At 54.6% G+C, this 27,935-nt stretch overlaps 1 protein-coding gene across 14 annotated transcripts; it reads right to left on the bottom strand.

Moving 5' to 3' along the window:
* Positions 1–6,720: 6,720 nt before the first annotated feature.
* On the bottom strand, positions 6,721–26,869 carry PDLIM7 (PDZ and LIM domain 7). Of its 14 annotated transcripts, none has more exons than XM_086410952.1 (14): positions 26,793–26,869; positions 26,104–26,253; positions 25,737–25,842; positions 22,013–22,164; positions 21,901–21,931; positions 20,889–20,905; positions 20,492–20,628; positions 20,301–20,337; positions 19,299–19,360; positions 18,919–19,156; positions 17,294–17,474; positions 7,417–7,537; positions 7,215–7,330; positions 6,721–7,060 (listed from the first exon to the last, which is right to left on the bottom strand). In XM_086410952.1, exons 3-14 carry the CDS (start codon positions 25,830–25,832, stop codon positions 6,974–6,976), a joined length of 1,275 nt encoding a protein of 424 aa, XP_086267078.1. In that variant the 5' UTR covers positions 25,833–25,842; positions 26,104–26,253; positions 26,793–26,869; the 3' UTR covers positions 6,721–6,973. The 14 variants fall into 14 exon arrangements, 13 of the variants coding, with proteins under 13 accessions (XP_086267078.1, XP_086267074.1, XP_086267072.1 ...); XM_086410948.1 differs by lacking the exon at positions 20,889–20,905 and adding an exon at positions 21,290–21,408; XM_086410946.1 differs by lacking the exon at positions 20,889–20,905 and adding an exon at positions 21,290–21,408 and having other exon boundaries at positions 19,299–19,453.
* Between the last annotated feature and the right edge of the window lie 1,066 nt (positions 26,870–27,935).

Below are 27,935 nucleotides of genomic sequence, written 5' to 3' on the forward strand. Positions count from 1 at the left end.
ATTTCTTTTTTTTTTTTTTTCCATCCTCATTTCTTTCTCCTCCCAGCAGCAGCCCCACTCCCAACCGTACGCTTGGCGCAAACCCCTAGCCATTCGTCAGACCCCATCCCTAGCTGCACCTTCCTTATTCCAGCCTGTGCTGGTCTTATTCTGATCTTTGTTTCAACCACACCCCTCCACCCCTGCCTCCTAGACCACTCTCGGCTTCCTACTCCGACATTCCCAACCTCTAACTCATCTCCGCCCCACTGTATACTGAGCACCCCTCCCCCACCAGCTGCCCCCTGAGCCCTCTTAAGTGAGGCCAGCCTAGGAAATCCTTTGCCTTCTCTCCCAAGCCTCAGGTCTCCCAGAGGAATCCCAAGTAGAGTTCCGGAAGCAGCATCTAACCCCAGACTCCCAGGGCAGGACTTCTCCAAGGACGCTCTGGGGCCAGTCCCCTGGCACCTTTAGTTCCCAAAGCTCTGAACCCAGAAAACACTGGGGCCTCAGAGGAGTCTCTTGCAGGGAAGTGGTACCACTGCCAGGGCCTCCTGGAGCAACTCTGCTCCTGTCTAAGCTGAGCTCCTGAAACCCTCTGCAGCTCTCAGAAGCCTTGATCACCACCTGCAAAACCTCCCACCCCTGTCTTCCCAGAGGCGGTGGCAGAACCTGAGCAGACTTTTTCTGGTCCAATCTGGGAGGTGGTGGGGCTGGGCCTCCAAATTCTGAGCTGCGTAACCAACCAGCTGGACCAAGAAGAGGAAAGAAGTATGCACACTGATCTCCAGCAGTGGATCCCAGCACTTTAGAGTACGAAGAACCCCTTAAAACTCAAAAGATTCCACAGGCCCCCGCCTAGGGAATTCTCAGCACTATGCCCCTGGACCCCTGGTCCTGTCAGTTTCTCCAGGGCCCCTACTTGGAGCAAGTCCCCAGCAGAATCCGTGGGATTCTAGGGAGAGAGGAAGACTCCACAGCGGGACTGAAGGGTGCCTGGGAAGGGTAGGTCGAGGGATCTCAGGCCTCAGCCCCTTCCTGCTTCCTTTGACTTTTCCCAGCTTTCATTTCCCCATCCCAAAGCCCCCACGCCAGCCTCCTGCTCAGTTTCACATCCAAAACACAGAAGCCCTGCCTGCACCTGCGGGCTCTCTTTCTCAAATTCCTGCCTCCCCCAGCCACCTACAAATTCTAGCCACACCCACTCTTACCTCTTTGCCATCTATATTTTTAAATAAACTTTTAATTTTAGAACAGCTTGAAATTCACAGAAAAATTACAAAGATAGTACAGAGAGTCCCCATATGCCCCATGCCCAGTTTTCTCTATTTTCAGAGGAGCAACGAGGTTCCCTGCTCATATTCCCTGGAGCCCACCCTTCACCCCTTCGCATCATCATATCCTATAATTTACCTGTACTCTGCCTCCTTCCCGCATGGTCTCTGGCACTGCTCTGGCTGAGGTCACCAGGGACCCCTAAATTGCCAAATTCAGTGGCCCCGTTGTAGTCCTCAGTTTCCTCAACCAGTGGGAACAGGGTGACTAATGATCACTCCCTCCTCTGCAAAGCCCTGAAACCCACATGCTCAGCCATGGTGGGTGGGTGCTGGGTGCCTCCTTGGAAGCTCTCCCACCAGGCTTTTGTGTCTGCCACTCCCAGCACTGATCACCCTTCAAGTCTCCCTCCCCAAGATCCTGAGCTTGTCCCCTCTCCCAGCTGCTCCCGCTGCCCCCTCCAGCATTGGGAGGCTTGTCCAATGGCTTCTCAAGTCCCCAGAGTGGAAAGCTAAGAAAGAAGGAGGATTCACATCCCGAGGCTGGTCATTTGCTGTGTGACCTTGAGTAAAATGCTTTCCCTAAATTTCCTCTTTGATAACGTGTTGTGAGGATAAAATGTGAGAGTGAAGGCTTAGAAAGCAAAAACCCCTTCCCCTTCCTCCTTGCAGCCCTACCCTCCCACACCCACCTTCGTGCAGCCCCACCCTCCCACGCCCATCTTCCTGCTCTGTGCTCCCCCACACCTCTCAGATAAGGCTTCAAGACTGACATGTAGGTTTCAGGACTTTTTCAGCATCTGGAGCCTTCTCTGCCCTCACCTTGCCTCTGCAGATTCCTACCAAGCATACCTTCAGAAGTTTTGCCCTAATCATTACAATGCTCCCATCACTTTTCAGATCTTGCCTCTGGCATGGGCCCAGCCACTTTCACCACTTAGCTCTGCTCCTGAGTTGCACAGACCTTGCTTCAGTGTGAGTTTAGACTGTTCTGCTTGACCTTTCTTGTCTCGCTGTAAAATGGGGATGATAATGATGGTATCCACATCATAGGGTTTGTTGAGGATTTAAGAAAAAAGTATCTGAAAGCATTTAAAACGGCAGCTGCACATAGTAGGTGCTATTGACATGTTGGCTATCATTACTATTTCACAAATGGGAGAACCAAGGCTCAAAGAGGGGCAGCGACTCACCCTGTGAGGCACAGAGTGACAAAGTCCTTACCGAAACCTGTCTGTCCTGCATCCCTTCAGCACAGCACGCACTCTCCCTGCTTCTCCTTCTAGCACCCCTATTTCTACATCCAGGGGCTAGCCTGGCCTGGAATTTGGTCAGAAGTAGTTCCTAAGGCTACAGCTGTGGGGCCAAGGGAAGGAGTCTGGGGCGCAGGGATCCTGAGTGTGCAGAGCGAGATGTCTGCCCAGCACAGTGGACATCCATGGTCAGCCATCCCTGCCTACCTTCCAGTTGATTTTTCCAATGCAGGCTCCAGAGAACAGCATGTGATTCAGGCCAGTGGGTCAGAACCAGTGGCTGCTTCAGAAGTGGACACATGATCCCATTAAGTCCAATGGGTATCAGCCCTGGGACTTTTTGCTGGAACCATCAAGAGTCTCTGGTGGGCTGCTGAGCTGGCAGGATGTGGGACTAGCGCTGGCTGAGGGGCATTTTTGCTGATAATGGGATGAGCTGCTTGAGACTAAAGCCAGAACTGAGAAAAGGAGGAGGGCAGGGACTCAGACTCCTGAAAACATCCTGACGTCCATGGGTACTGGATCCTGCTGTGTCTGAAGCCATTGACCTTTTCAGTTAAATGAGATAAATTATCCCTGTTTTTTCTTAAACTAGTTTGAATTGCAGCTGAGAGTCCTTCCTAGTTGACCCATCTCCAAGTAATAGTCATTTTTGTCAGTGGCAAGAGACAAGGGTGAAAACAAAGTTGACCTTCTAGTGCCCCCAGGTCCTGGTCCTGGGACCTTCTTGGCTATTCAGGGCTGGTCCCAGCCTCCTGAGTTCTCTGCAGGTTCCCAGAAAGCTGCCTCTTGCCCCACCAGAAGCCCCCGGAACCCCCTACCTTGCCCCACTTTCCCAGCTGGGGAAGAACTCTTCCCCCAGTCTCAGGTTTGGCTTTGGATTCAGGACAACTCAGGCCTGAATCCTAGCCTCCGTGGCCGCTCCATGGGGCTAGGCCCCCTAGTCCCTCGCCTCAGCTCCCTTCCTGTAGCAGGACCTTGTGTGCCTTGTGTGTGTTCCAAGGCCCACGTGGGGCCCAGCACAGAGAAGCAGCACCAGAATCGAGACTCGTCAGTCCTTGCCTGTATACCCTATTCTCCACCGCCTGTCTCCCTGCTGATTTCAAATGAGTGCAAGCCGCTCAGAACTGGAAAAAGCCCCTCCCTGGCCTGCTGTCTCTCCAGTTGCCCACTCAGCCCCCTGCCAAGGGCTCTGCCCCCTCGGTTGGGGGGACTGCACACTCCCAGGGCGCTAATGGCCTCCCGTGACTGGTACAAAGCCATTTCCCAGTACCCTTGGCCTCCACCTGTATAGCCTTGCACCTGAAACTTGAGAACACAGTGATCCCTGCAGCTCTGTGCTGGAGAGGGGTGGGGAGCTGGGAGGTGCAGTGGGAAGCAGCTCCGCCTTTAATCTGGGAAGCTCGGACTAGACCTGGGCTGCTGGGTAGCTCCGGAGAGGTCACTTTCCCTTTCTGAGCCTCAGGTCCCTCCTCTGAAACATGCCTTGAATGACATCTCTTTTAAGCATGTTTTAATGATTAAATGACATCTAAGTGATTTCTCTGGTTCCAGCAGAGAGGTAGCTGTTCAGAGCAAGTGCCCCATGCTCATTTTGACTTCCATCTAAAAAGCTCTGCTTTCCTGAGATTCAGTCCCCAGCTCTCTGCTCTTCCCTTTACTCTCCCCTTACATCTGCCCTCCAGATTCTTCAACCACCTCCCCCTGGCAGGAGCCTTCAAGCTGCCTCCTCCACCCTTCCTGGCAGCTCAGCTGACCACAGCTGCTTAAGGTTCTCAGGGCCCACCACAGGCAAGCCTTTTAAGACAGCTGTCCACACTCTCTCATCGACTCACTCTCTACACCCTCCCCTTCTTCCTCCAAACCTGGCACTGGCCCCAGCTCTCAGCAAAACTGATCCGGCAAACGTCACCTTGTTGCAAAATGCCATGGGGACTCCTCGGCCTTATCTGCCTGGCTGACACTTCTGGAAACACTCCTGCCCACCCGGGCTTCCCTGCCCCAAACTCCCTCCCTCCAGAGGCTGTGGTCCTCCACTTCTGGCGGCTCCTTCTGCTTTCTCTGCCCTGCCCTGTGATGTTGCTGCTGCTTCCCCATCTCTCATGTCTTCTCTAGGCTGGGGCCCTGGCCATCTTCACACTGGATTTGGCCCACGGTATATATATATATTTTTTTAATAAGATTTTTAAAAATCTATCTTAGTTGCCAGCACTGAAAAACTAAATTTCACATAAAAGTGTCAGTCTCTGGATGTTGTTGGTAAACTGGCAGGTCTGGCCACAGTTCAGCATTCCCACACGGCTGCCCCCAGAAGGCTCCCCACAGACCAGCACTTAACCATCCGCCCCTGTGCTCTTGCTGGCTTGTATCCATGGAAACCAAGGATGGACTGGGAGGTCTTCATGGTTCAAGAGAAGAGGGAGAGAGTACACTTCCTTGTGGAAGTGAGAGATACTCTTCACTGAATATGCCAGCAATGTCTATGTTGAAAGAAAACCACATCCTACCCGCTTTGCTCCTCATGTGACCTGCCGGGGCCCCTCTCTGTGATAATGGTTGAATATCTGCGATGACTGCCCTGAACTCACTCCCAAATTTAATCCAAGGTGTATCTAGACTTGAATCTTCAGCTGCTTCCTGGATTTGTCTAAATGTCTTGTAGGCACCTCATTCAGTTGTTCAACAAACATTCATTGGGCACCCACTGTGTTCTAGGCACTGTTTTAGACTCTGTAAGATATCATGACGGAGAAGGCGATGGCACCCCACTCCAGTACTCTTGCCTGGAAAATCCCATGGATGGAGGAGCCTGGTAGGCTGCAGTCCAGGGGGTCATGAAGAGTCAGACACGACTGAGCGACTTCACTTTCACTTTTCACTTTCATGCATTGGAGAAAGAAATGGCAACCCACTCCAGTGTTCTTGCCTGGAGAATCCCAGGGACGGGGTAGCCTGGTGGGCTGCCATCTATGGGGTCGCACAGAGTCAGACACGACTGAAGCAACTTAGCAGCAGCAAAAGCAGCAAGATATCATGAAAGTGACATGCAAAGTCCTGCACTCCTGCTCCAGGGGTCCTTGAGAAGACACAACATAGAGGCCCTGCTCTTCTCTTAAAGGGAACAGGCCCAAGTACCTGTTGAGAACGCCAACAACTTCAGATGTGCTATAAAGTTCCTCATGCCAGCCAGCCCTGGAGGACAGGTGGCTATGGGGGCACCATGTTCTCCTGGTCTAGTTTGGGGCCTCTCCTCAGTCCCTCTCCAGTTCAAGCCTGGAATAGAAGGAATGACAGTCCCCTTGGGGTAGTGGAGGGCACCAATGGGATGCAAGAGGCCCGGGGGAAAGATGGGGCCACCTCCAGAGCCTCCAGGTTTGGAGGCAGCAGGCAGAGGTGAGCTCTGCAGGGGCATCCCTGGAGCGTGGTGCTCAGCACTAGCCAGTCTCAGGATGGTGTGCCCAGCTTCAGGCCTGGTTGCTGGCCTGGCTCGTGGCTCAGGGGCAGTGCCACTCTGGTCAGGTCTCCTAAGCTTTCGTTTATGAGACTAAGTGCAGAAACCCCCCAGGGTTGCTGCATGAGACAATGGGAGGAATGACTGGTATACTCCGGGTGTTTCTCTTCTCATCCCCCACGTCTCTACTCCAGGCCTGGGACCAGTCGCTGCCACGTGGCTTGTTGCTCCTTCCTTCCCCTGAGCCCTGCCCCTCCTCCCAGGCTCTCTCCTTCTGCTTACCCTGCTCATGGCTCCCAGAAGCTCTTTCTACAACACAGATCTGAACATTCTGTGCCTGGCTCTCCCCACCGTGCCCTCAGGAAGCAGTCCCAGCTCCTCATCCTGGCACTTCCAGGCATGCTGGCATTTCCAGGACTGGGGGACTGCCTTCTCCAGCCCCCTTTCTTTGCCTGCAGCATAGGATGGCAGCAGCCCCTCTGGACCCTCACTTGGGTGTACCATTTTCCACATTACACCCCTGAGGATGCCCTCCAACTCCTCTTCTCTGACTGCCAAGCCAAGCCAGACCAGGCACCTCCAACTTCTGTGGGTCCTGGGCCCAACACGTGAGATTCCCCTTTGCCTCCTCCTGCTGACCATGAGTCCTCCCTGTCCCCATCACGGGTCCACCAGGACAGTCAGCCCTGGAGAATTTAATCTCCACCCTGCTACAGGCCTCAGATCACATCTTTCTTGATGCACGGGGCAAGCACACACCAGACACAGGTGGAGACAGATTTATTGTAGCACTGGACGTGAGCAGGGGCCGGTGTGGCCAGCACCAGTGTGCGAAGGTGGTGGAGGGAGTAGGGGAGGTGAAGGGGGTGGGGCCCGGGGGACCCCAGGCTCAGGCCAGGAGTCGGGGTCAGGGCAACTTTTGCTAGCCCTACCCAGAAATCTGGAGTGATGGTTCCAGAATCAGCAAACCCCTCAGGTTGGGTAGGCTGGGGTGGGCAGCAGTAGGTGGGAGGGGCTCACACATGGGAGAAGGCATGGCTCTTGCAAAGGGGCTTGTCCTTCTTGGAGTAGAAAGTCTTTCCTTCCAGGTTGATCTGACATATCTGGGAACGGCCAAGGTGCAGTTACGAGGGGTGGGGGTAGCAGGAGAGGGCCCTTCCCAACCTCTTAGGAATCCCAGAGGCAGGGGTGGGAGGGAGGCAGGTGAAGAACACAGGGCTCTGGGGACAGGGCCTGGGTCTGAAGAGGGGTACTCACTGCGCACACAAAGCATGTGTCATGCCAGCTAAAGCCCAGTGCCTCCAGGAAGCGGTCCCCAGCATCGATCTTGAAGTCACAGCCTCGGCATTTTGTGCCAAACATCTTCTCATAGTCTGGAGACGCAGAGAGAAGCAAAGTGGCGGGGGGACTTGGGTTCCCCCCTGCCCACAGCCCGCCCTCTCAGCCGTCCCAGCCATACCTGGCTCGCAGTAGGGGGCCCCCTCCTCCATATAGAAGGCCCTGTTCCGAATGGGCGCCTTGCAGGCCGCGCAGGTGAAGCAATGCACGTGCCAGGTCGTCTTCAGGGCGTGCATGACCTCCTGAGAGGAAGCAACAGGCGCTTGGCAGCTTGGCACCTCCTCTCCAGAGCCCGGGACAGAAGCAGGCTGGCTGGGGCCCCCTTTCTTTCCAGATAAATGTTTGATCTGCACACCCACTGCTCCCACTTTCTCTCTCCAACCCCAAGGCATCCCTGGGGACATCCACTGTGCTGTGCTGTGCTTAGTCACTCAGTTGTGTCCAACTCTTTGCGACTACATGGACTGTAGCCCACCAGGCTCCTCTGTCCATGGGATTCTCCAGGCAAGAATATTGGAGTGGGTTGCCATGCCCTCCTCCAGGGGATCTTCCCGACCCAGGGATCAAACCTAGGTCTCCCTCATTGCAGGCGGATTCTTTACCATCTGAGCCACCAGGGAAGCCCATGAATACTGGAGTGGGCAGCCTATCTCTTCTCCAGGTGATCTTCCCAACCCAGGAATGGAACTGGGATCTCCTGCATTGCAGGAGGAGTCTTTGCCAGCTGAGCTACCAACTGGTGGCTGTTCACTAGGCTACATCTGAAGTTCTGCTCCTAATCTCCACACACTCCCCCTTGCACATTCCCACAGCGTGTCTCAGTGGATGGTGACTCCATCTGCACGGGCCAAATTCCTTGCTATGTCCCTTATTTCCGGTCCACACCAAAATCCGGCTGGGCTCTCCTTCAAAATACATCCAGATACTGGCCACTTCTCACAGCCTCCCTGATGTGGAATGTGAGCCTTAGGAACCTTTGACCTGTATGAGTGCACAAAACTGGCTTCTGTGCTCCTTCCTCTGCCCCTGACAGCCTGATATCAACCTGTGCTCGGCCAGCTTCTCCTCTGCTTGAAACCCTGCCTAGTCCACACTGCTCTGAGCAAAGGGCAAAGCCCGGGGAAAGGCCCAGAGGCCAGCAAGACTGACTTCCGTCCCTCTGCTCCCGCCACGTGGCCTCCTGTCCATGGTTGATGCACCGGGCATACCATCTTAGGGCTTCCCACCAGCTGCCCCCTCTACCTGGACTGCTTCGCCCAGATATCTGCTAGGCTCAGCCCTTACCCTCTTCAAGATTTTGCCCAAAGGTCACTTTCTCCTTAAGGCCCACGCTGACACGATCAGCTCATATGCCAACCCCCTTTCCCAAGGCCATGCTTCCAGTAGCTTGAACCCTGCATTTCTTCCCGTACTAACATGTGTGTGTGTTAGCCACTCAGTCATGTCTGACTCTTTGCAACCCCATGGACTGTAGCCCGCCAGGCTCCTCTGTCCATGGAATTCTCCAGGCAAGGATACTGGAGTGGGTTGACATTCCCTTCTCCAGGGGATCTCCCTGACCCATGCGAACCTGGGTCTCTGCACTGCAGGCGGATTCTTTACCATCTGAACCATTAGGGAAGCCCCCCATACTAGTATGCCACCAGGTAATTTACCTCTTGCGTCTCTTGCTTATTGTCTGCTCTCTATCGCCTTCTTCCCGATCTAGTATGAGGTCCCAGAGGGCATGAACTATTCACGTTTCTGTTAGCTGGTATATCCCAATAGTGCCTGGCCCATGGGTAGGCATCATGAGTGCTTGTGAGCTAAGTTAACCTGCTCTACTGGAGGCCTGACAGAGCAGAGGACACAGGTGGGCTGAGCTCTCCCTGGGGCCAACCAGGTGAGCAGCACTCATGCCTGGAGCAGGCAGAAGGCAGTGTGGAGCCCTAAGGGATGTCAGATCGTAGGTTCAGCCAGATCTTAGCTGGGTGGCTTGCCCAACAGCTTTACCTCCTCATGACACTTGGCTCCTTCACTGTTGAACTGGGAACCTGATCCCAGCTTTGCCGGGTTGCCGTAAGGATGGTCCCACATCTGAGGCCAGGGGTCCCAGACCCAGTGCCTGCCAAGGCTAGGTGGCAGACACAGTGGGGCAAGGCGGGGACTGTGTCATGGGAGAGCACGTGTTGCGTGTGCAGGGCGGGGTGCTGACCGCTTCATTCAGGAATGCCTATAAGGCTCAGGTTGAAATCCAGGTGTTAAAGTCAAATCCAATTTTTCAAAATTGGCTGTTACTTCAAAAATGAAACGGAGGCTTCTCTGGTTAGGAGCCTGCCTGCCAATGCAGAGGACACGAGTTCGATCCCTGGTCCAGGAAGATCCCATACGCCGAGGGACAACCAAAACTGTGCACCACAGCTACTGAGCCCTCAGGCTGCAACCACTGAAGCCTGCGTGTCCTAGAGCCCGTGTGCCACCACAGGAGAAGAACTGCAACAAGAGACCACAGCGAGAGAGCAGCCCCCACTCGCCGCAACTAGAGAAAGCCCGTGCACAGCAACGAAGACCCAGAGCAGCCAAAAATAAATAAAAACAAGTCTTGAAAAAAAGACTTCCCTGGTGGTCCAGTGGTTAAGAATCCACCTGCCAATGCAGGAGACACAGGTTCAATCCCTGGTCAGGGAAACTTCCACATGCTGCAGAGGTAGCCAGACCCATATGCCGCCAACTACTGAGACTGTGCCCCAGGGCCCATGCTCTGCAGCAAGAGAAACATAGTGAGAGGCCCATGCACCTCAACGAAGAGTAGCCCCTGCTTACAGCAACTGGAGAAGGCTCTCGTGCCGCAACGAAGACCCAGCAGAGCCAAAAACAAATAAACAAATAAATTTTAAATAGAAACCATTTAAAAAAATAATAATAAGTAAAGAAACAGTGTGGACAAAGCAAGACATAAGTATGGGGCACCCCTGGCTCTCAGCTGGCTTGTCCGTTGCCCACTATAGAAACTGTCAAGGGAATTCCCTGGTGGCCCAGTTGTTAGGATTCACTGCTCACTGCTGAAGGTGCAGGTTCAATCCGTGGTTGGGGAACTAAAATCCCACAAGGTGTGTGGCACAGTCCCCCAAAAATCTGTCATTTCTCACATATACCTCACGACCAGCCTGGCCAGGAAGTTACTGCCACTCCCATTTTAGCAAGGTCCAGAGAAAGTGATCTGTCCCAGATGAGGGCTGGGGGAAGGAACTTGGCTGTGGGCCAACAGGACAGGGTCTCGGCAGGAGCATGGGGAGCCCTGAGCTGGGCCCAGTGGGCATGTGGACAGGGAGGCAGGTATCTGAGCCAGTTCTCCATATCCACCTTATGCCCAAAGCTTCCTACATCTGTCTGCCCCTCCCGTCCCATCACCCTAACCCCGGCCTAGCGGTTCCGTTCCCCTCCTCGAGTTGTCTCCCCCTGTCCCAGGGGAAGCGCGATGAGGCACATCTGACCTCAGCAGTCCCCAGCTCCGGAACCCCTACCGTGGCCCCTGCCCTCAATTCCACCTTGTCTCACACCCTCCCCGGGCGTTGCCTTGTGACACAAGCTGTTCCCTCTGCTTGGAACATTCTCTCCTGACCCTCGTCCAAGCTAATTCCTACTGATGATTAAGTTCAGCTTAGAGGCCGCTTCCATTCACTCCTTAAGGTGTTAAGTGACCACTTTCTATACATGTGTTAGTGTGTTAGTCTCTCGGTCATGTCCGACTCTGTGCGACCCCATGGACTGTAGCCTGCCAGGCTCCTCTGTCCATAGAATTCTCCAGGCAAGAATACTGGAGTGGGTTGTCATGGCCTCCTCCAGGGAATCTTCCTGACCCAGGGATCAAACCCAGGTCTCACGCATTGCATGTAGACTCTTTACCAACTGAGCCACCAGGGAAGCCCTTCCTATATATGAGGTACAGCATTACACATGAGCAAAAGAGCCCTGGTCCCAGCCCATGAATTTCACACTGGAGAAGAGATGGGACAAAAGGATTGGAGGGCAGTAGCAAACAGTGGGGAGCCTGGCCAGGTGGGAGGGTGGGTATCAGGGAAAGTGCCCCTGAGGAAGTGTTATTTGAATCCCAGATGAGAAGGAATGAGGTAAAGAGAGTGCTAATGAGTATTTCTATCAGAGTACAGCCCATGCAAAGGCCCGCGGTGAAGGAAACATTGCATTGAAAAGATGGAGCTGCCTGTGTCGCTGAAGCCCCAGAGTGACGGGGGCTGGTGGTGAGTAGCAAGGCTTGACAACAGTCTTCCAGAGGGTCCCCAGACTAGGACACGTCCCCTCTAATGTGTCCATCCCATCCCCCAGAGTTCCCCTCCAAGTCTGCTGAATCAACCAGATGGTCCTGTGTTTCCCCATGCTCTGAGCTCTAAGAGCCTGAAGCCCATGGTAAAGTGAGACAGTTAGGTTCCTGCCCATCACCCCGCACACACTCCTCACTGACCCCGCTAGAAGGTGTGATCTGTCAGCCCCCTCGCAGCCCCTGCAAGAGGGGAAGCTGAGTACCCCTGGGCCATATGTGGAACCACTGGGCTGGGGCAGGAGCAAGGCTTGCCACCTTATTCTGGGCATACTCTAGGACCCAGGAGCTAGTCAGGCTCTGTGAGCCTTGCCTCGGTATCTGCAGCCTGGGCATTAACTTTGTCCACCTAGAACTGGGGCAGGGCAGGACGAGAGTGCGATGTAATGTAGGCGGGGCTGTCAGTGAACAGAACGTAAGGGCCTTGATCTGTGGGAAGCAAATCCAGATGCCAGCTTAAGAAAGGTCCTGGGGGGACTTCCCTGGTGGTCCAGGGGTTAAGAGTCTGTCTGCCAATGCAGGGGATACTGGTTCAATCCCTGCTCAGGGAAGATCCCACATGCCATGGGCCAACTAAGCCCGTGTGCCACAACTAGTGAGCCTGTGCTCCACAACAAGAGGAGCCACCTCAATGGGAAGCTCATACACCGCAACCAGAGAGTAGCCCCCGCTTGCTGCAAATAGAGAAAAGCCTGCACAGCAATGAAGACCTAGTGCAGCCACAAATGAATCAATAAATAAAATTTAAAAAAGAAAAGTCCTGGGTTCCAGCCCATTCTGATAGAACAGTCCAACACAGGATCGATTAGGCTGGTGGGGAAATGACTGTAATCTTGGGCAAAATTTCCTCATCTGTAAGATGAGAATAATCAAACTGACTTCATAGTATAATTGTGAAGCTGGATGCCCACACATAGAAAGTGACCCACAACACAAAACTGTGATAATATCCTTTCTCCCCTTCTAGTCTACTGATGGAATCCTCACTTTTTGCTGGGCACATAGCTGTACCAAAGAGACATTTCCCAGCCTCCCTTGCAGCTCAGTAATGTCATGTGACTGAGTTCCGGGCTATGGGATGGAAGCAGAAGGGCTGGATGGCACCCACAGCCCAATCCAAAAGGAAATCAGTCCTGAATATTCATTGGAAGGACTGATGCTGAAGCTGAAACTCCAATACTTTGGCCACCTGATGTGAAGAGCTGACTCATTTGAAAAGACCCTGATGCTGGGAAAGATTGAAGCCAGGAGGAGAAGGGGATGACAGAGGATGAGATGGTTGGATGGCATCAGCGACTTGATGGACACGGGTTTGAGCAAGCTCCGGGAGTTGAAGGACAGCTCCCTGTCCTTCTCTGGCATGCTGTAGTCTATGGAGTCACGAAGAGTTAGACACGACTGAGCGACTGAATTGAACTTATCTTCTAAAGATGGCTCCCAAGAACCTTCCACTCCTTCCTTTTCCAATTTCTTGCTGAGAAAAGAAGTGAAGCGAAAGGCAAAGGAGAAAAATATACCCAACTGAATGCAGAGTTCCAAATAGCAGGAAGAGATAAGAATGTCTTCTTAAGTGAATAATGCAAAGAAATAGAGGAAAACAATAGAATGGGAAAGACTAGAAATCTCTTCAAGAAAATTAAGAGATACCAAGGGAATATTTCATGTGAAGATGGGCTCAATAAAGGACAGAAATGGCAAGGACCTAACAGAAGCAGAAGAGATTAAGAAGAGATGGCAAGAATACACAAACTGTACAAAAAAGGTTTTAATGACTTGGATAACCATGATGGTGTGGTCACTTACCTAGAGGCAGGCATTCTGGAGTATAGTCAAGTAGGCCTTAGGAAGCATTACTATGCACAAAGCTAATGGAGGTAATGGAATTCCAGCTGAGCTATTTCAAATCCTAAAAGATGATGCTATTGAAGTGCTGCACTCAATATGTCAGCAAATTTGGGAAATGCAGCAGTGACCAGAGGACTGGAAAAGGTCAGTTTTCATTCCAATCTCAAAGAAGGGCAATGCCAAAGAATGTTCAAACTACCACATAATTGTGCTCATTTCACATGCTAGCAAGACAATGCTCAAAATCCTTCAAGCTAGGCTTCAACAGTATGTGAACCAAGAACTTCCAGATGTACAAGGTGGATTTAGAAAAGTAGAGGAACCAGTGATCAAATTGCCAATATCTGTTGGATCATAGAAAAAGCAAGAAAATTCCAGAAAGACATCTACTGCTTCATTGACTAAAGCCTTTGACTGTGAATCACAACAAACTGTGGAAAATTCTCAAAGAGATGGGAAATACCAGACCACCTGACCTGCCTGCTGAGAAATCTGTATGCAGGTCAAGAAGCAACATTTAGAACCATACATGGAACAATGGACTGGCTCAAAATTAGGAAAGGAGTATGTTAAGGTTGTATATTGTCACCCTGCTTATTTAACTTATATGCAGAGTACATGATGCAAAATACTGGACTGGATAAACCACAAGCCGAAATCAAGCTTGCTGGGAGAAATATCAACAACTTGAGATATACAGATGATACCACCCTAATGGCAGAAAGCAAGGAGGAATTAAAGAGCCTCTTGATGAAGGAGAAAGAGGAAAGTGAAAAAGCTGGCTTAAAACTCAACATTCAAAAAACTAAGATCATGGCATGTGGTCCCATCATTTCATGGCAAATAGACTGGGAAAAAATGGAAACAGTGAGAGACTTTATTTCCCTGGCTCCAGAATTACTGTGGACAGGGACTGCAGCCAGGTGCTTGTTAAAAGACAGATGCTTGTTCCTTGGTAGACAAGCTATGATGAACCTAGACAGCATATTAAAAAGCAGAGACATCACTTTCCCGACAAAGGTCTGTATAATCAAAGCTATAGTTTTCCAGTAGTCATGTTCAGGTGTAAGAGTTAGACCATAAAGAAGGCTAAATGCTAAAGAAAGATGCTTTTGAACTGTAGTGCTGGAGAAGATTCTTGAGAATCCCCTGGACAGCAAGGAGATCAAACCAGTCAATCCTAAAGGAAATCAACCTTGAATATTCATTGGAAGGACTGATGCTAAGGCTGAAGCTCCAATACTCTGGCCACCTGATATGAAGAGGTGACTCACTGGAAAAGACCTCGATGCTCAGAAAGATTGAAGGCAGGAAGAGAAGCAGACAACAGAGGATGAGATGGTTGGATGGCATCACCAACTCAATGAACATGAGTCTGAGCAAACTCTGGGAGATAGTGAAGGATAGGAAAACCTGGTGTGCTGTAGTCCGTGGGGTCATAAAGAGTTTGACACTACTGAGCAACTGAATAGGAAGCCGATTGCAGCATGGAAATTTTGCCTGAAGCTCAAGAGGTATCTTGGACTATGAATGGTAAGTAAGTCAATGCTAAGATGTCGGAGAAACAAGATACAGGAGCCTGGATCTGCCTGCATGTCCCAAACTGCCCACCTCTCGACTTCCTTAGGTGAGAAACAGCTGTCATTATTTTTTCTGTCACTCGTGGTCAAGGCAATTATCACTAATATGACCATTACTACGGAGCTCTCTGGGCTTCCCAGGTGGTGCTAGTAGTAAAGAACCCTCCTCCCAATGCAGGAGATGTAGGACATGCAGTTTCAGTCCCTGGGTTGGGAAAATCCCCTGCAGGAGGGGATGGCCATCCACTTCAGTATTCTTGCCTGGAGAGTCTCCATGGACAGAGGAGCCTGGTGGGCTACAGCCCATAGGGTCACAGAGTCAGACACGACTGAAGCGACTTAGCACACATTCATGCACAGAGCTCTCTGGCCACATCTGGAAGCTCTGCCCATGGATCCAAAAGTAGGGAGTGCTGGAAGTCCGCAGCGCTTGTTGCTGCTCTGGTTTGGCCCCCATGCTCTGCAGCCTTGGGCAGTTTCTGCCTCTCTCTGCACTTCAGTTTCCACACAGGCACAGCTGAAACCTCCCTCAATTTGTCACCCTGCCTGTTACGCTCTTCTTTCCTTAGGCTGCTCACCCTCAACATGCTTGGAGTCCCCTTCCTCTGTGTGAGTTCCTGGGGGCAGGACCATGCCTGTCTCTTCACAGGGTATTCCCAATGTGGGGCACACTGTCCACAATGAATGGGAGATGGTAGATAGGGCATCACTCTCGGCCCATAACATGTGCTGACCCAAGTCCCAAGCCCAGCTCCAGGTGGCAGCTAGGTTGCCCTGCAGGAGACCAGGCCAGGCTCTGCTGCATATTTAAACTCAGTAGAAAGAACAGGATTTTTTTTAACACTAGATTTTTAATATATATATTATTTATTTGGCTGCATGGGGTCTTAGTTGTGGCACAGGAGATCTAGTTCCCTGACCAGAAATCGAACCCAGGCCCCTTGCATTGGGAGCACAGAATCTTAGCCACTGGACCACCAGGGTATTACCAAGAATAAGATTTTGAATCACAAGTTTTTGAACCTAAATTTCTGCCTTTGCAAATCAATAGTTCCGTGTCCTTCAAGCCTATCTTTAGAGACTCCGTTTTTCATACGCATTCGAATTCAGGGCAGCAGACTGCATTAGCCTCTCAAAAGCCAGTCACAACCCCCTTTTGCCTTCCTCTCTTATAGAGAACAGTAGCTAAAATACTGGATTTGCCAGCTTTCCTCACTCGCCCAGGTGCTCATACAATAACAATTCCAACAACTGAGATAAAGATGCAAGTTCCTGGTTTTTCTTCCAGAGTCAAAAGGCAAAACCTTATTAAAAGAAGATGCCTGCTCCTTCCCTCTTCTTCCCACCTGCAACAAGAATGTGAGCCTGGGGCTTGAGCAGTCATCTGGCAACCATGATACAATAAGCTTGAGGACAAAGGCCTACAGGCTAAGGATTTCAGAACTAAAACACAGGAAAAGCCAAAAGCCATCCATGAGCTGTTCTACCCCTGGCATTCTTGCAATTGAAGTAAATATTACCCCTTCTGTTTCAATCTCTATACTGGAGTTTTTTCTATTACTGAAGCTGAATGCAATCCTAACACAGTAGCCATCTCTTGTTTCGGCCTGACTAGCACTTACCTCCTCTCTTGGGGTAATGTCACCTAGGTTTTATTTTCAAGGAACCAGTCCGGTGGTTCAGGCAAGGCCACCAGACCCCGTTCCAGAGGTGGGTATCACCCAGGCCTGACCAACTAGAGTCACAGGGCTTGATTCAGAGATGGGCATGTGAAGCAAGCCAGGCCAATGAGCATCAGCACTGGGACTTGATGCATCAGCTGGCACAGAGGTGCTTTCTTTCTCTCTGCGGTGCTAACCTGGGGAGATGTAACCCTGAAGCCACTGATGTAGCAGCATCTTTGCCACTTTCTATGGAAAAGCATGCTGGGAACAAAGCCAACACAGATGAAACCAGAGGCAAGTGGAAGAAAGACTCCTGACGACCTGGATCTGCATTCACCTGGGCCAGATGTTAGCAACCCTCAGCCTTTCTGACTACTGGCGCCAAATCTCTCCTGCTTGAGCCCTTTAGAGTTAGGATTTAGGTCACCTGTTCAGACAATCCTGGCTAATGTAAAGTAAGGTTGATATAGTAGCCCGATTGTGAGGCTGGTAAGGTTCCAACGGGGTCCCAGCCCAGGAGCTGCTCAGCACTCCTCAATGCTGAAGAGTCAGGCTTGCCTTCCTAGTCCCCCGCCAGCTGCCAGCCCCACTCACGCCAGTGATCTTCTTCTTGCACTTGGCACAACTGGGTGCATAGCGCACATCGTAGCAGGGTGGGCAGAAGATGGCCCCCTTCTCCTCGAAGAAGCCACCCTCTTCCAGAACCTTCCCACACTGGCTGCACACAAACTCCTCAGGGTGGTATGCACGGCCCAGCGCCACCAGGTAGCGGCCCCTGCAGGGGAAAGCGAGGGCAATGAGCAGGAGTGGGTGCAAATGAAGTTGGGGTTCATGGCCAACTCCCCATAGTGTTTACCCCACACCCATTATGAAACCTTGACGAGAACATTCATTCTCTTCATTTCCAAACAGGGAAGCTGCTGCTGCTGCTGCTAAGTCGCTTCAGTCGTGTCCGACTCTGTGCAACCCCATAGACTGCAGCCCACCAGGCTCCCCCATCCCCGACTCTGTGCAACCCCATAGACTGCAGCCCACCAGGCTCCCCCATCCCACTCCAGGCAAGAACACTGGAGTGGGTTGCCATTTTCTCCTCCAATGCATCAAAATGAAAAGTGAAAGTGAAGTCGCTCAGTCATGTCTGACTCTTAGCAACCCCATGGACTGCAGCCCACCAGGCTCCTCTGTCCATGGGATTTTCCAGGCAAGAGTACTGGAGTGCGGTGCCATGGCCTTCTCCAAAAAGGGAAGAGACAGGCTTGAATGTTGACTTGCCTAAGATCAAACAGCAAGACAAAGGTTTCTATTGTGGGACTTCCCTGGTGGTGCAATGGTTAACAATTTGCCTCCCAAGGCAGGGGACACGGGTTCAATCCCTAGTTGGGGAACTAACATCCCACATGCCTCAGGGCAACTGAGCCCGTGTACCACAACTAGAGAGCCCATGCATTGTGACTAAGATTCCATGTGCTGCAACTAAGATCAGATGCAGCCAAATAAATATTTTAAAAAGCTGCACTGTTTTGATGACAGGAGGTGAGGGAGAAGAGTAGTGTCAGAAAAGGGAGGACGGGGACACTGGGTGAGGACTGCTGACATGAGCCTAATAAGTTGAACCCAAGGGGTTGGTGTCCTGGGGGACAGGAGGCCTGGAGTACCTGTGAGCCCTGAAGACCAGTGGGCACTTGAGCTGAGCCTGGTGCCCACTCTGTTCCGCTGGCCTGTTCCATCTAGGCTGGAGAGGGACCCGGCCATCCCAGATAAATGGGGATGTCTGAACGAGGGGTTGCTTTCCAGAGCTTAAGAGCTGACAGGAGTTGAGAGCAAGGCAGCGCCTCGGATGAGAACTAGGAAGGTTCTGGGGCCTGACACAGATCCGATTCTGGGGGCTGTGGGACTCGGCTGGGCCCTGGGGAGCAGTGCAGACGGGGAGGAACTTAAAAGGCTTAGCAGAGAGAGACCAAGTGAGCAGGAAGGAGAAAGGCAGAGGGGCTGGGAGCAGGGAGGCCATTCCTAGCCCAGAGAGCAGCGAGTCTAGGGCTGCAGCTTGGCTATGTCGTTGGCACCCCCTCCATTTTACCAGGGCAAATGTTGGAGAGAGGCTGAGCAGGGGGCAGCTGAGATGAGTAGGGAGATAGATGGGAGGAGCAGCAGTCAAAGACACCAGGGCTGGAGTTCCGGTTCAGGAAAAGACCAGGGTAGGAAGGAACGGGGCCACCCACCGGATGACCTTGTGGCACTGGTGGCACACGGGAGTCTTGCCGTTGCTGCCACCGCCCCCGCCATGGCCCCCTCCAGCGGCGGCCTGCACGATGGAGGTGCGGTTCTGCATAGGCGTGGGTGTGGCTGGCTGGGTGTGCCGGGTCAGCACCGTGCTGGTCTTGTCTGGGGCGTAGCGCTCAGCAAATGCAGGGTCCACAGCCCAGGGTGGGCGGCTCGTGGGACTGGGGGTGGTAGGGCCTGCCAAGGCCAGGAAAAGTGGCTCCATGGGGGTACCCGGGGACACCACAGGACAGTGGGGAGAGCCCGGGGCAGCTTGGAGGGGCCCGCCCCCCATGCCTCTGGAGGTTACCCACCCTTCCCCAAGTCCACGCGCTCTCACCAGGCCAGGGTTCCTGGGGTGTAGCTGAGGCTGGGGTTGGGGCTTCCGTCCTGGGCACCTGGCTGTAAGATCTGTCATTCAAGGCCCTGCACAGCCGAGGCTCCTGGCATGGCCCCACCCCCCAACCTTGGTCCTGCTGGCCCCATGAGAGATGCCTGGGTGCATGACAGAGAGGATCCAGGTCCCCCCAGGGCATGGATGGGTAGGGCAATTTCTCCTGGCCAGGTTCCAGCTGGCTGGTCTGTCGCACAGGGCTGGGAGGTGAAGCAGGGCTCTCGCTTCTGGGGCTGCTCGTGAGGGTCCTTCTGATGGCAGGGGCCCCTTTTGGTGGGTACCCCCACCCACTGAGACCCATACTGGCAGGGCCCACACTGGATCTGAACCATCTAACACCCCTGACCCCAAATGCAAACCAAGTCCACAAAGATAAGAGAACAGAGGCAGAGAAAGCAGGGCTGAGAATGTTTATTTTCATGCCCAAAAAGCCAGCACAGACCTGGCAGACAGCAGTACCACAGGGCAAAGAGTGAAGGCAGCAGTGTCAGATGGAGCCAGGCCCTGTGCCAGGAGGGCAGCTGGGGCCAGGCCAGCAGGAGGCTCAGTCCAGGGGCAGAAAAGGGATGGGTGAGGCAGGCAGAAGCTGGAGGCGCCAAGGGGAGGTGCCCTGGGGCGGAGGAACAGCAAGAAAGAGGCAGAGAGGGCAGCCGGCCGGCGAGGACCAGGCTACGACTGCACGTTGAGCACATGGGCAGAGCGCTGGTGGTGCCAGTCCCGGAGGCGGGTGTAGCGTGGGCTCTGCAGCTCCAGGACATACTTTTCCCTGAGGGGCAGAGAGAGAAGGAGGAGGAAGTGGAAGGAAGGAGAGACGGAAGGGAGGCAGGGAGGGAGGACCAGAGGAAGGAAGGAGAAAGGATGAACCTGGCTAGGGATGGCCAGGAGCAGACAGGGCTGGAATGGGAGAGGCCGGAGATGAGAAGGAGGGGCTGCAGCATGTCCTGTTACCTTGATTTCTTCAGGTGCTCCTCATCCGGGTCTTGCACTGAGAGGGCAGAGGCAGACTTTGACCAAGAGCAGACAGAAGGCCACCCCAGCCCTGAGCCCTGGTAGAGGGTGCCAGAGCCAGGCTCCAGCTAAGCCCGGGTCTGGGCTGGGGACCAGGAGCAGAGTCCGCCCTTCCCTGGGCTGGCACTTACTGAACTCGGTGCCCGTGAGGTGGGCGAGGATGCGGAAGGAACGGGACTGGCCTGTCCCAGGCCTCGGCCGCCAGTCCTCTGTGTCCTCCATCAGCCGCTGCTTGCTGGCATCTGGGACCAGCGGTCGGAGCGGCTGTCTGTGGGGAGGGTGTGGCTCAGAACCTCATGCTGGGGTGGGCAGCAGGGGCGACCCCTCCCCGGACTTGATACAGGTGGGCTAGAGTGATGGGAGGACGGCAGGGCAAAGCTAGGGCCCTGCTGGGTGAGGGGTGGGGCAGGGAAGTGAGAGGGGAGGAGGGCAACCAAGGTGAAAGGAGGGCAGCCAGAGTGGGGAGGGGCCACCACCCAGAGTGCCAAAAGGAAGGAAGAGAGGGACAGGCAGAGGGGGCTCACTGACTTGTCAGGGGTCTGCACCTGTGAAGGAAATAAGACAGATGGACAGATAAAGGCACAAAGAGATAGACAAGGGGAGGAAGAAAGATGGCAAGGGGTCAGAATAGCCAGGGGGAAGGCTGCACTGAGTGTCTGGGCTCAGTCGGCCATCATCAAATCCCAACCCCAGGCTACCACCGAGGAGGGGTCGGCGCGCTGCCTTGCTCCCAGCCCCCAGGAGGGCCGGCCCAAGGCAGGAGCCACACCCTCGGTGGGGCCCTGTGCCTGCAGTACCCGCCCCAGCCACCAGGGGTCGCTGTCGCACGGTTCCGGCCAGGCTGGGGCGCAGCACAGGCAGAGCAGCAGCGGGCAGCCGGCGGGCGTGCGGTGGTGGAGACATGGCGTGGACGGGCAGGACAGACATACCCATTCTGCTGCGGGGCGCTGTCTGCGGGCGGGTTCGCCCCGAAGGGTCGGGCCGTCTTGTTGAGGGAGGCGCTGGGTGCAAAGGTGTACCGCGGGGGGTCCGCGGCAGGGGCCAGGGCCTGGGCAGAGACAGAGCGGGGAGGGCGGGCAGGGCGGGAGGCGGCAGGGGATCTGGCCAGAGTGGGGCGTCCCCTGGCACGAAGAGGCCAGCGGTGCTCCAGCCCTACCCCCACACATCTGGCCTGAGGCTCCGGGGAGGGGCGACTCAAGTTTCAAGGGGCCCATTTGGGAGCAATGATCTCAGCCCACGCAGTCCGAGGGCGGGTGGGCTAGTGCAGCTTGCAGCACAGGCCGGCCGGAGAGAGGGAAGGAGGCAGGCAGGCAGACGGATGGACCAACAGGCAGACATGCATGGTGCTCTGACCGTGCGGCAGTCCCTGGCCCAACTCCCAGTTCCCAGACTCCCCAGCTCTGGCGTCCACCCTCTACTCCCGGCCAGGGATGGGGGAGGGGGGGCGGCGGGTACCAAGGCTGCACCAGGGAGGGCAGGTGAGCCTGGATGTCCAGTCCCACCCCGCCTGCTGCCCACATATCCCAAGACCATCCCCTACCTTCTGCGGTTTGCTCTGAGCAGGCTGAGCCCTAGAAGAGAAGGGGAAGTGGTGATGATGGGCCACGCCCAAGGGCACGCCCACCTGCCGGGGCTGCTCAGCTCAGGCTTACCTGCTGAGGCTAAGGCTAAGGCGCTCCCCGCAGGCACGGATCTTGTTCTGGGCTTCGATGTGTGTGAGGCCCCCCGCGTTCTCTCCATCAATACTCAGTACCCAGTCACCCACGGCCACGCCAGCCTGTGCAGCTTTACCTCCAGGGGTGAGCTATGGAGAGATGGAGGGTCATGAAGGGCCAAGACTCTGCAGACCAAACTCAGGCAAACAGCAGCCAACCCTGCCCTTCCTCAGCTGCCCCGCTCGCAGAACCCAGGGGTCTCTTCATTCAATGTGTTTCTGGACTACTGTTGAATACTAAAGCCATCTGGGAGGGGGTGGGGCTCCCTTGAGCTTCACCATCACCTCAAACACTCCGCTTATACATTCATTCACCTCCAGGGACCCTCCTCACGTTTCAGAAGCTGCTGACATCAACACATAGCCACCTTCAGGCTAAAACCCAAGTGTCTCAGCTCCGACCAAAGCTTTTGAGGCCCCTGCTGGCCTCTTGCCCAGGCCATTCCACCCACCAGACCTGCCCTCTGGCCTGTGCATGTGGGCATGAAATGTGCATGTATGCTTGTGGCATATGCATGAGCTGAAACCATGAAGATGACTTCTGGGAAGTGGGGGGCTTTGGCGAAAACAGAGAGGAATGGGCTGCCTAGGGTGTGAGAGAATCCAATTACTTATGAAGACCTCAAGTGCAGAAAGAATTGTTCTCAAGGTTAGGAAGCACCAGTTTTATGGCCCAGGGTGGGGTATCTCCCAGTGTATGGATACAGGTGACCCTGAAGAACCCAACTGGGCCCTCCCAGCCCTCTAGCCTAGTGGCAACAACACAGGCAGAAGTAGCACTGCTGTTGGTAAGTCTAAGCCCGCAGGTCTGCCTGGCCATCTGGCAACGCGCTTGGCCTTGAGCTGGCTTGTGCGGAAGTACTGGGGGGTAGAACCACACTTCACAAGTTGGGGAGGTTTGCGGAGTACAGGCTGCCTGTGACCCCATAAGGCTCCTCGGTGGGCCGACACTCAGAATCTGAGTTCAGGCGGTAAGAGGTTCCAGAGAGGTGGCAGAGGGGTCAGACCCAGAGACTGATGGCACTAGGGCAAGAAGGGAGAGCTTGGTTTGATGGCTCTACCTCATGCTTCAGAAGTTAGAAGGGTAAGACAGCTGGGTGGCCTTTTCTTTACTTGCTAAGTACTAACAGCAGTTTACATTTATCGAGTACCTAGTATTACCACATACTGAATCCTCCAAAAACCCTGTGGAGGAGAGCCTGGGAATATACCTATTTTATACATGGGAAAACAGAGAGGTTAAGTAACTTGCTTCTAGTTGCCTAGCTAGCAACTCAAGAGGCAGGCTCAGGCTCCACCCTATTAAGGCACCTCTGTTGAGAAAAGTAAAGTGAAAGTGTTAGTCCCTCAGTTGTGTCTGACTCTTTTGTTAACCCGTGGACTGTAGCTTCTCTGTCCATGAAATTCTGCAGGCAAGAATACTGGAGTGGGTTGTCATTTCCTTCTCCAGGAGGTCTTCCCAACCCAGGGATCGAACCCAGGTCTCCTGCATTGCAGGCGGATTCTTTACCATCTGAGCCACCAGGGAATTGTTGAGAGCTGGGGCTCAGAGGTCAGCCCTCTGAATGGAAAGATTCTCTGACCCTCAAGCTGGCTTTGGGGCTTGGATCCCCTATCTTACCTCTAGTTCAATTCAACCCCTTATAATGGGCATGGGTGAGTGATGCCCTTGAGGGGAAGTGACTTACTCAAGGTCACAGTGAGTCAGTAGAAGGGAAATCTGGTCTGGCCACTCCCTACCCACACAGCTCGCTCCGGGGAAGTGTGGGCTAAGCCCATGGAGGTGGGAGTCTCAGGTTGAGCTGGAGCTGTTGGCTCCCAGAGAGGGGATGGGGAACTGGCAACTACTTCCTTCTCTGGGATGAGGACAGGAGGACACAGGAGGGACAGAGGAGTGGTCAGAGGTGGAGACAGAAGCAGAAGAGACCTGGGGATGGGGGGTGGGGTGTGTCTGCAGAGAAAAGCAAGGAGGCCCAAGGGACCAAGGAGAGGAAAAGCCAGGGGGCTGGACACTACACGGAGTAGGGGGTGAGTCAGCCTGAGGGCTCCACTGAGCAGCCCAACCCCCAAGTCCCAGACGTTACCTCATCTCCCAGGCCTGGGCCTCCAGCCAGCCCTAGCCCCTCCCTCTCCTCCTCCATGCTAGGGTCAGGAGAGAGGGAGGGGGCCCAACCCAGCTCTGCAAAGACCACCCTCACTCCCACCCACCAGGGCCTAGGTCCAACTCCAGGGCTGGGCTCAGCCAGTGACCCCACCCACATGCTGGGGCTGCTGACAACAGAGCCCGAGCTCAGAGTGCCCCCAACAGGCCACATCTGAAAGTCCATCCCTTAGGCTGCTTTGTTGGCCATCCCCACCAATGAAGAAACTGAGGCTCAGAGGTCAGCCAAGCTCCCAGCCACACTGACCAGCACTTTCTCAGGAAGCAGAGTATAGGATGAGTTCCCAGGGCTGGCAAGGCTTGAGTATTCTGTACAGGCTGGGTGTAAATAGTAGGGACACCAGTGCCCTTAGCTACCTTGCTGGCAGAGCAGCTTCCAGGAAATCCCACGGAAGGGTCCCTGGGAACAGTGAATGCCTGCAGGTCCTGGCCACCAAGCCCAACTACAACAGACTCTACCTTGGGGCCCCCTCAAGCTGGGCTCTCTAGGCCCCTCCAGGCTGTGCCTGCCCTGGGCTTCATGCCAATAGCTGCCCACCAGGAGCCTGGATGGGCCTCTCTGGACAAGCGGATATGGGGACAGGAAGTCCCCACCCACTCCTGACCCCCAGACTACAGTCAAGAGACACCAACCCAAGGGCTGGCCTCACCCTCTCAGGGCAGGCACTTTGTTCTCTGTGTCCCACAACTGATCCCACAGTCATAGCCACAGCCTGGTGATCGGCTGAGGGGCCCACTGATGGGGTTCAGGGTTCCAGGCCTAGGCCAGCCTTCTTTAGTTCTGCAGACTCCAGCCACCAGTTGGCTATCCCAGCATGGGGCTGCATTCTTGGGCTTATAAGGCAATCCCCCTGCCACAGGGAGGAGCCAGCCTCCAGCTCCACCCTCACCAGGACAGGCTCTCGGGAGTTGAAGTCAGAGCCCTAGGGACCCAAAGACCACTGCATCCTGAATGGAACCAGTGAATGGGATAAAAGTCCTCACCTGGGCTGGAGAGAAGCACCTTATTCACCCACAAAAACTGCAGGCCATCCCTGTGTTTGAAGCCCCATGCCTGCTTTGCCATGGAACTGATGAAAGAGTTCCTTCAATGAGTCTTGAGTTATCTCATTTGAATAAACAGGGTGGTAGTTGCTATTCCTTAGGTGGCAATGAGGATGAAGTGAGCTCCTGTAGTCAGAGTGCCCTCCGAGGGGCCTAGCACCAAACATTGCTCCTCAAGCAGTTTATAGACACTTCTTGGAGACCGCAGGCTCACCTCCTGAAGAATGGGCACACTCCTGAGCCTAGAAGGTGCAGTGTAGTGCTGTGGAAGTCTGAGGGCTTCTTTCCCAGTATCTACCAAGTTGGGAGTCCTTGTGGCAAATGCCCACAGCTCTGGACCTGGACACCTCCTGGTCTATGACCTCGGCTCATTCCTGCTCAGACTCCTCCTGCCACCCACTGGAGATCTGAGTACCCAGGGACCCCCAGGGGAACCCTTCCCTCAACCTAGGCTCACCCGGGAGATGGAGAGGGGTACATTGAAGTCCTTGCCCCCCTGCAGCCGGAAGCCCCAAGGTGCTGGCCCCTCCAGCACCACCTTGAAGGAATCCATAGTGCTGCTCCTGAGAGGAGAGAAAAGGTGAGTGATGCACGGTGGGTGCACAGGCAGTCCCAACTCTGGACACCAGCCTTGGACTAGTGCCAGGCAAGCACTGGCAGACGTTGAGCACACCCAGGGGGAGGGTAGGCAGGCACCCTGTTAGGTAGGGCTGGGCTGGTAGCTGGCAGACTGACTTTGGAAAGACAGGGGCAACCCCCCTTCCCCAAAGGACTGGGGCGGGGGGGTGAAGGGAGCCCGCATCCAGTGTTAAGGTTCCTCTCACCCAGGAGTGGACAGCAGGACTACTTTGGCATGACTTCCTTCCCAGCCAGTCTTGAGTCTTGGTCTGGACAGCAATGCCAGTCCAGGGCCGGCGCTCCTCTCCCCCGCCCCCAGGTCCCCACAGGCAGGCCTCGGCTGGAGCCTGCTCGGACTATATAAGGCGTGTAAACTGACACTGTTCGGAGAGAACACGGGGGCTTGGGCCGCGAGGGGGAGGGGTGCGGAGGGAGGCGGCTGGAGCGAATCCTAGCCATTCCAAGCCCAGTCGAAGCTACTGAGAGCCAGGGCAGGACCCCTGGGAGCGCTGGGTTCTGGGCGGGGGCGCGGCCCCTGGGGGAATGGTGGGGGCTGGGACTCCAAAGCATGGCCAGGAAGAGGATTTATCCTGCAGCCCAGTGGGGTGGTGCCTCCCACACAGGACTGCTACCATCCCAACGTGACTCAGTTTCCCCCTGGGCCCCCGCCTGGGCCCCAAGCACTGGCCGAGTCCCAGGCGCAGGAAGCGGCACAGGCGCCAATCAGCCCCGCCGCTGCCGGCTTCGCCGCAGGAAGGCGGGGGCGGGGGTAGGGGCGACGGCCCTTCGGAGGAACTGCAGAGCTGGTTACGACCCCCAGCCCCCTCTGGGGTCCCCATTAGGCCTCTGCCCCCCGCCTGGTCCGGCCCGAGATGCCCCGCGCTGTCCCAAGTACCTCCTGGGCCCCACCGGGGCGCTGCTCCGCGGCGGGCTCCAAAGAGCCGCGTTGGGATCCGCCGCCCGAGTTCTGACCCCGCCCCCGCGGCTGCCATCCGCTTTGAGCCCGCGTAGTGGGGCGGAGCCAGATGCCCCGCCCCCTTCAAAAGTCGCGGTCGCCGGGCAATGGGAAGCCCTACCCAATCCTTCCGCCCCACCCAATCATCAGGTCCCATCTAGCTTTGGGCTCTAAGACACAGCCCTCCTTGGTCCCGTCGGTGGGGCGGGGCCTGGACGGAGTCTGGGCGGGGTCTCGGCTGCTGGACACCTAGTCTGCGAGCCTAACACTCCGCTTTCCTGGCCCTTTGCGCCTCCAGCTGGCGGAGGGAAAAGAAGGTCTACTTGGGAACCAGACAGATCTGGATCTGAATCGTCTGTGAACCTTAGTTTCCAACTCGGAAAAATGGGATAATACTACTCGCTTCACAGGGCCGTCGTGAAGATAGGCACAGTTTGCCGTAAGGCACATCCATCGGCGGCTCCAGAATTTCTAAATCGGACGGATTTGGTGGAGAGTTGGTGGCGGGGGGTGGGGAACCTCGAGGTGGGCTTAGTTGAGGAGGACAAGGGGGAGCATGAAGTTAAGTTTGCAGAACATTCCACCGAAGGCAGAAAATGACAGCCGACACAGGTGTAGGGACCCTTGGCTCTGGCCCCAATCGTTACTCAATCCTGACCTATTCCTACCGCCGACCCCTCGCAGTCAGCGGCCAGCAGCCCAGCGTCCCCACCTAAGTGCCGACTATCCTGATGGGCTATGTCCTGCTACCCGCTCCAGAATCGGCAGCGCCTCCAATAAGGGTGTCAGAGCCCCCACTTTGACCCAGTGCTCAGCCCAGGCGGCTAGCTCAGGCAGCGGGGGAAATTGAGCAAGGACCCAGGTTTGCGAGTGAGTGAACAAATGTCCACGCCTCAGGGCATGGCCAATGCTATTCTCCCCTCTCCACTATTATCATATTTCATCCTCTTCTGCATCATTTCCTTCACTACATAAACTGATGTATGAGTTCTCATCTTTAAAGAAATTTTCTCTTGATCTCATATCACTTTTCAGCAATCTCTCTTTTATTCTACTTTCCTTGAGGGTAAAATTCCTTGGAGT

The sequence above is a fragment of the Bos grunniens genome, chromosome 7 (assembly GCF_055505025.1).
Source record: "Bos grunniens cultivar Pamir isolate PY7600 chromosome 7, Bosgru_T2T1.0, whole genome shotgun sequence".
NCBI classification, from domain to species: Eukaryota; Metazoa; Chordata; class Mammalia; order Artiodactyla; family Bovidae; genus Bos; species Bos grunniens.